Source organism: Protomyctophum parallelum (assembly GCF_964188405.1).
Source record: "Protomyctophum parallelum genome assembly, chromosome: 20".
In the NCBI taxonomy this organism is placed as follows: Eukaryota; Metazoa; Chordata; class Actinopteri; order Myctophiformes; family Myctophidae; genus Protomyctophum; species Protomyctophum parallelum.
Genome location: NC_139718.1, coordinates 20,432,607 through 20,441,179, shown reverse-complemented (window position 1 = coordinate 20,441,179; position 8,573 = coordinate 20,432,607). Strand labels below are relative to the sequence as shown.

The 8,573-nt window shown below is 44.3% G+C and overlaps 1 protein-coding gene across 1 annotated transcript; it reads right to left on the bottom strand.

The window, feature by feature from the left end:
• Nucleotides 1-320: 320 nt before the first annotated feature.
• vgll2b (vestigial-like family member 2b) lies at nt 321-8,228 on the bottom strand. Its single transcript, XM_083791554.1, has 4 exons — nt 7,816-8,228; nt 6,601-6,961; nt 2,595-3,032; nt 321-1,472 (listed from the first exon to the last, which is right to left on the bottom strand). The coding sequence occupies exons 1-4, from the start codon at nt 7,900-7,902 to the stop codon at nt 1,429-1,431; spliced, it is 930 nt and encodes a 309-aa protein (XP_083647680.1). The 5' UTR covers nt 7,903-8,228; the 3' UTR covers nt 321-1,428.
• Nucleotides 8,229-8,573: the final 345 nt, after the last annotated feature.

The following is an 8,573-nucleotide window of genomic DNA, read 5'->3' as shown; positions in this document are numbered from 1 at the left end:
TGATTACTAATCATTAGCAGTGCCAGAGTTAACTCACCTGTGTTTCAAATCGTTTAATTGTGCTCACTTTAGTATGCCGAGAACTGGCTCAATTGTGCAAAGTTATAAAGGACTTTGATTTAAATGTGTTAGTATTTACTATTCATGCACATGTATGTAGTCAATAAAACAGTAATTACAAAACTGTAAGCACTCATGGTGCTACAGTGACATAAGAACGATCTACAGATGGGGACATTTATACAGTTATGTGGCCTTATTTGATCATTGACAATGCAGGGACTGACTAAAACTGCGTAAAAAAAAAAAGAAAATCTTAATTTACCATAAAAATATTTATTGACAGTTATGTTCTTTCCCCCAGCAAAGGCAAGAGAATGGCACAATAAAACCTTCCCAAAACATTTCTAGTCCAAATTAAAAATATTAACAAATAGAGACAAATACATTGAGAGACAACTAAGACATAAAATGGAACATCATCGTCAAAAGTCTATTCAAAACAACAAGGACATTTTTCGAACCAAACCGTTTGATATGTTTTAATTTCTTTGCTTTTGAAATCTCCACAAATCTCCACAAACCATGAAATTACTTGTATAGGGAAATGAAAATAATTCAATGCACATTCATGGTCACATCCGCCTCCCTTAAGAAAACACAAACACACACACGCACACGAGAAAAATAATAATCTAACCACAGTATTTTCAGAACACTGGCCTAATCAAAAAATAATTTTAGAAATGCACATAAACACAAATAAATAGAAATACTCAGAAAACAAAATTATATATAATAATGGCAGCATTACAAAGACACAATGCAAAAGCAGCCAATCCTGCTCATCCCTGCATGATGCATTTGTCAAATGCAGATAATTGGATGATGACAATACTGTAGCTGTACCAACAAGGGGTATGAGGGAGAGAGAGAGGGAGATGTTGGAGAGGAGCCCCGTTCCCACTGTTCATCCCTCTATCACTCTGTCCGCTCTCTAAAGGAGTCCGTTGTGATCCCGTCCTTCCCATTCCAAACAGGTCACGATGGCCCGCTCCCTTGCCAAGGTCTGTCGTGAACCGGCACACAGAGAGAAAGGCAGCGAGAGAACGACAGTGTAACAGTAGTAAAGGAAATGAGGAAGAGCACAGATTATGGACAGATGGAGAGAGCAGAGGCGTCTCTGCGGACCCTCTCTCTCCCTCTCTGCTTTCGTTCGCCTTTATCTCCATGGTGCACACACGTGGACCTGGAGCAAGGCAGTGTACTGGCAGGAGAGGCCAGAGGCTGAGAGAGGGGGGGGTTTTTGGACGGATTGGGCGGATGGAGCCTTAGGGAGGGATGAAGGGACAAGCTGCTACAATAGAGGAGCGGGTCCAGGGACTAATTGGATCAGGTAATGGCTGGTGGATGTGACTGAAGGGCTTGTTAGAACCAGTACAGCTCCTTGCCTTTCTTGTGGTGCTGAAGGCCTGTGGGAGAGAAAGAGACAGACACAATGAGGACGACAATGGCATATGAGACGGTGCAGGTTGTCATGGAGCCTACCTGAGACAAACATCCTGTTACGGCGGGAGATGAAGAAAGAGACCTTCTGTGATGATTGCGATGTGTGTGGTTGGGCTGGAAACGGTGCGTGCATGTGTGTATGTGTGTGTCAAAGAGAATGTGTGTATGTTTGTTCAGCAGGGGTGTTAGTTATGTGTTTTAATGAAATAATAACTATTTCTAATTCAGAATATTTAAAGAAATTGTTGATATTACTGTTATATAAATGAATAGATCAGTTTAAACATGAAAGTGAGCAATCTGAAAAAGGACAAGTATTAATTTAGAACGTATGTACGTCTTGACACTGATATGTATATTTAATGATCAAAACATCAGGGACACGTGATGTCCTTCTGCTACAGAATATCCCCACGGCCTAAAAGGATCATCCCAGGAATGTGAGTGTCACCTCACTAATGTCAATACTAGTGAAGCTATTTGCCACAAGCATTTCAACATTGGCACTAAAGTACTCCAATGTTTTTCAGTTCAATTGGCTATTCCAAACCAATGTTGAGAGCCAGGGTTTTCTATTATTTTACAATATATCAAATTGCTTGTTATTAGAGATGGTAAGACAGTGCAGACATAGTTGCTTAAAATGCTGGTATGGTATCGGTACACTAACCATAACACATTAATGGATATATTTAATCCCTATTTTTCCATTTTCCACATTACCTTTGTTAATATAATTATGTTCATGTGTTCATTTATTTAACTAGTCCAACATACATTAATTAATGATCAACACTATTATGTCTGTCAGAATTAGCCATGAGGCTAATCATCTGCTGTCTTCTTTCTCAAAATGAACAAAACATGTGATGTGACAATACATCAGATTCTGATTCCCAGCACATAAAGCTGCCACACAACACTATATATCACACTAACTTGTTTTAGTAGGCTGGTAGGGTTATGATTATGTGTCTATGTGACCTACCACCAAGGCAAACCAACGGCAACCACAAACGACTAGCAATGGTGAAAACACTAATGCTTGACATATGCCAAATCCTTGTTTTGTTTGTTTTGTGTACCTGTGTCCATGTTGAGGGCCAGTGATTGGCTGACATCTCCTGGGGGTAGCAGGCTCGGCCAGGAGGCAGGGGCCTCCAGCTTGCTCACCTCGTAGTGGCCTGGCAGTGTGGTCAGGTGGGGCCGCACTGAGGGCATGAGCAGGGGCCCATAGTGGGGGTCCAAGGCCGAAGGTGAATACAGTTCATGGAGGGGCCTTGGGTGCCCATAGGCCTGGGCCTGGGCGTACCCCCAGCTTTCTGGTGGGTGAGGATGAGAGTGAGGGTGGACGTGTGGGTGAGGATGGGGGTGTGGATGGGGCAGGCCAGGGTGAAGCCCTGATGCATATGGGTCCATGGAATAAGCTCCTGTATCACAGTGGGAGCGGCTCTGGGGGGACGTGTAGCTGCTGTCCCAGAAGGAGGGAGGGAAGCTTCGCCGACTGCCAGGTGAAGGGGTATCTGATGGAGGGAGGGAGAGAGAGACAGAGGGGAGAAGGGGTAAACAACAATCCATTTCAAGCTGAGTCACGGGACGTTGTAACAAGTGTGCCGTTATTCTCTTGATTAATAGACACGAATGGAAGCGCTGGAGAGGAAACTGCAAGGCAGCGAGGGAAGCAACTCATGACAAAAACATAGATGCCACGCGCATGACTGCTACACCCTCTGGCCCAGATATCTTCCCTATTGGATCACACAGATACACACTCCTAGCCCAAACAAGACACAAAAATAAATACAACCTCGGTCTAGTTTAGAGAGTGTGAGAGTGAGAGAGAGTGGAAGGGGGGCTTGCGTCCCTATCAGTCCTAACAGTCTATATAAGGCAGTAGCTTTAACCTGGAGTGGAGTGTGAGGCTCACGTAGCCTTAAATCACTTGTTGTGGCGACATCTCTCACTCACATGTCAGCCCAGTATTTCTGCAAGTCTCACAGCACACTCCTGCACAAATACACACACACACACACACACACACACACACACACACACACACACACACACACACACACCCGTAGCCCTATGCTAGTGCCCTCCACCCCCTCTTCTCCTCTCCTGCACCCCCACCTGTTGTTTTCTCTGCTCCCCCCTTTGCTTGCCCTCGGCAGAATGTCAGCGAGCCATTTTATGTTTAAAGCAGTATACTTTTATATTTAGATATTCTTCTGAAAAAAGACACCGTCTGACACCCTGAGCGCCTGTATTGCCTTCTTACCATATCACACAGCCCGCAGCATATATAAATCAGACAGGCAGGCAGGCAACTCAGCGTCCATTGTAGGGCAAGAACCGGAGCCAGAGCCAGAATGGCAGCCGCAGAGCCGTTTGAAGGCGATATGCTGGCGAGACTGTGCGCTTACGGCCATGTATAAACATAGTATCTGTTGTGAGGCAGGAAGCTTGTCTGGGTGCCGGAATGAAGACATCCAACTGGACTAGGAAAGACCAACAGAGTGCATAAGACAGGCAGAGAATGGTGGGGAGGCCCTACATGGATATACAGTACGTTGGTTGCTACCAAACACTACAGAAGTATAAATGATATTCAACTCTTTGGCAGGCCATGCAAACATCGTATTGTTATATATTTTTTATTTTTGACTGGGTTTCAACTTTCAAGCAGTAATTTTTTGTGATGGTTAAACAGATTTCTAGACCTTTCCCCTAAATGACAAAGGATCATAACACTTGTGCCCCCAAGGTTAACAAGTTCCATACTATATATAGTAACTTAATGCGTAATGACCTCTAGCCTCGACCTTTGCAGGCTATAGGTTTTGCACAAATGCTCACTGACAAACCAGTAGGCTACTTTAACTGTGCAAGTGCACAAAGTGACAATTTTTATAATCGCAGAATCAAAGTTAACCCATTAAAATCGTAAAAGCATCAGTGTCACTTTTAGATTTTTTATTGTTGACTATTCAAAGAGAGCCGATCTACAAGCTCACATCAGGTCATTTTGTGCCACACTGCAAGCTTGTACAGCTGCTATTTTTGAGCATTTTATAAATCATCTTCAAAGTGTTTGAAAAATCTTGAAAGTTTGAGAATGCTGTAAAAACCTGTAGAATTGGATTCTGGAATGAACATTAGCCCAAAAATAGCAGATCTACAAATCATCAACGTGTTGTGAGCTTGTAGATCTGCAATTTGTTTATAAGATTGGTGTAGACGGTCCAAGATACAGAGCAACTCCGGTCCAGTTTAACACCCGCACCTTTTTGACTTCAGAGCTACTTTCAAAATGACCAGCTCAACAAGATCTACCCCAAGAAAAAGAATTCCCATTGCTGAAAATAGTTTAAAATGTACCTGAAGGGGCTTTGGAATAGCAGTGTTGGCGTTACAAATCCACTCTGAATGGGAAATTGAGGGGGGAAATGGAATTGGTACTGTTTTGTATATAACTTATGTAATGCTGCTTGTGCGCAACACTCTTGAAAACAAAGTATTTCACTGTGGGTTTGAGCTGACAGGCCCTATTTGATGTCACCATAATTCAAGTGGCAGATGCCTTAATTTTTTCCCCTTTTTTATTATATGTTTAGGATGTCATGTCATGTGATCTAAAGGCTGTGCCCTTTGTGATCTACTGGTAGATCACAATCTACCTTTTGGGCACCCCTGGCCTAGAGGGTTTAAGTGGTTAAAGATGTGTTTCAGCCTGCACAAACGTGCAAAACTGTGCAGTAGATGTGAATATGCCACAATCATGGCAGAACCGTTTGATGATTAACAGCACCTGACCTCTCTGACCTCTGACCCTTAGTGCGTGACCAACACAGGGACAACAGGCCTGCCGGCCAAGTCCTTCTGTCGCGTCACCTGACCACATCACCTGTCTGACACCCCGCTGTGTCCTGTTGAACATGACAAGTGGTGTGGCCTCGGAGAAACATGAAACACCGGAATGACACATACATGCATGGAAAGGATAATTGTGTGTGTGTGTGTGTGTGTGTGTGTGTGTGTGTGTGTGTGTGTGTGTGTGTGTGTGTGTGTGTGTGTGTGTGTGTGTGTGTGTGTGTGTGTGTGTGTGTGTGTGTGTGTGTGTGTGTGTGTGTGTGTGGTACCAATGTAGCCCATTTCCCCATAGCACTATATGGTTTAAGGTCACTTGGGGGCCACCCAGGCTTAATTAACTATATGGAATTGTATGATGCACGGTAAAATCTTGAGTGTTGATTTACCTCTGAGACAGTATAATATAGTATGATGTGTGAATGTATTTGAATGCACTTACCTATGCCTGTACTAACTTTGTGTGTGTTATTGCACAATAATTGTATGTACAACTTTTTACACAATTTAACACAATTTTATGTGGCAACCGGTCCAAGACATAAAATAACCTTGAAAATCCTCAACATGTGTTGATTTAACACCAAAATAGAGGACTTCACTGTGTGATTAAGACAATCACATCCCCTACATGGACTACATGACACAGCATTAGTGCATATTGTACACACAGCCAAATGCATGCTGAGTTAAATGAACACTCAGGACTTTCTGTGTACATAAGGTGTGTATGCCTCCATCCATATGCATTGGTTCTTAATACCGTACCTGCAGGGGTATAAAGTAACTGTAAAGTCCATTTACTTAATGTACAATTTTGAGATATTTGTACTTGAATATGTCAAATTTTCAGTACTTTTACTTCTACTCCACTACATTTCACTTAGGGGGCGGCAGATGGAAACCGCAAGGTTCCCAGTTCAAACCTGGGCTCCCCCTGAGTTAGTCTTGAAGTGTCCTTGAGCAAGACTCTGAACCCCCAATTGCTCCCGATGTGCAAGTTGGTGCCTTGCATGGTTTACTCCGGCATCGGTGTGTTATCTATGGATTTTTACAGCTAACACAGAGCCATCTAAGGCTCTGAGCTAACGTAACAGCCACTAGGGGGCCACCTGCGGCTTATAGTCCGGTGCGGCTTGTATACATACATATTTGGGATTTTCCCTAAATTTGGCTGGTGCGGCTTATATTCAGGTGCGCCTTATAGTCCGGAAATTACGGTACCTGTGGCCTGCTGGTCCGCGGCCCGCCGCTTGCCCTCTCCGTCCATGTAGGAGCTGAGGGCCCTGGAGAAGTGCTCGTCCACCACGCTGCTGATGTCTCCCTGGTAGTAGGTGAACAGGACACAGCGCGACGTCAGGTACTCGGCCTCGGGGGCCTCCTGCTTCTCCTTGGGGCCCTCCTCGGGCCGCGATGCAGCAGGGGGGTAGGAGGAAGAAGACGAGGAGGACGAAGAGGAGGAGGCGGAGGCTGCGGGCCCGGGGCCTCCTGCGCCGCTGGGGCCCCCGGACACCCCCTCGGGACCCCTGGGAGTGTCCATAAAGTCTCGGGAATGAGGAGAAGCACTGCTCAGACTGAAAGGTGCCTGTGAGGGAGGGGTGTGAGCAGGGGGAGGTGGGTGAGAGGAGGAAGGCTGTTGAGACAGTTGTTGCAGAGGACAGATTTGGAGCTGACTTAGACAATTGACATTATGTTTGACTGGTGTGTGTGTGTGTGTGTGTGTGTGTGTGTGTGTGTGTGTGTGTGTGTGTGTGTGTGTGTGTGTGTGTGTGTGTGTGTGTGTGTGTGTGTGTGTGTGTGTGTGTGTGTGTGTGTGTGTGTGTGTGTGTGGGGGGGAGGTATAGCACATGTATACTGATTATGTTGGGGTTTTTTGCACACCTATAAGGTTATTTAAATGCTCGCTTTACTGGCATTACACACTTTACACTGTATTACTCATTACTATATCCTTGTATTTTATTAGCTATTAACTTTTATTAGCTTAATTGTATTATAGGTTACCTTGTTTATTTATTTGATATGTTGGACATTGTTAGCAGTAGCACTGTCTCACTGAATCTGCCACATCAACATTTCACTGACTGCACTGTATAGGCTACTGATCAGGCTACATGAGCATGTGACAAATACAATCTCTGAGTCTTAATTTCTTTGAAATGTTCAATAAGAGTTTTTGAAATGTGTAAAGAGCAGTCAATAATACTACAAAAATAACGTTTGTTGAAAATAAACATTTAAATAAGTGATAAATGACCCCTGACATATATTGTCACATTGCAGAAGTTCCCCCCGTTTCAACTAATATGGCATGCGTGTATGCTTATATATACCGGACCGGTAGGCTAATTTGGTTTGACGCACAGTTTGCAAAGTTGCTAACGACACGTTTTCGACGAGAAGAAGAAACGTTAGAGAAACCTACGACCCATTCCGTACCTGTAAGCTATTGATGAAAGCTGGAGCGTTTGGCGCGTACGGTGCGTAATGTCCATAGGCTGGGTACATAACATCCAAACAGCTCATGGTAAAGGAGCGGTGTCCTATCTGGCCGCCGTGGCCGCTGGTGACGCCGGGAAGTGTCGCGCTGTCTTATAGAAACCGACTTTGCTGCAGAGAGGGCGCGACAACATTCCGTGATTTAGCCACGGAGAAAGTGTGATCGGTGTCGGTGGTCACAACCACTGGTCAGTCAGTGTGAGAGGAAGCTCGTGCCAGACTCGACATCGTCGCTCCAAAAAAGTGTGCGCTTGTGCCGGTCTGTCTCTCTCTGCGCTCAACGACAGCTGCGCGCCGGGTTTTGCTCAGTAGCAGAATGTAATGTGGTGAGGTAGGTTTATGGATGGGGCATGATGAGTGTGATGAGTGTGTGTCCTGTGCTCGCTGTAGCCTACATCCCCTGTCTGTCAACCCCTCCCACCTTGCTCTGACCCCCACCCCGTAAACCCAGAAGCTTCGTCATTGACTTCATACAATCCCTGATGATGATGACCTATACCTGTCCAATGTGTCCATTGACAAATTGACTTATTAGCATAACCTATATATATATATATATATATATATATATATATATATATATATACAGTACAGACTAGGCTGCCATGTAGTTAATAGATCCGAAGTTATAAATCAAAAGGTTTTAGATTAAAATGAAGGAAAAAAAGAAATTAATTCACAATTTTTATTTCTACAAA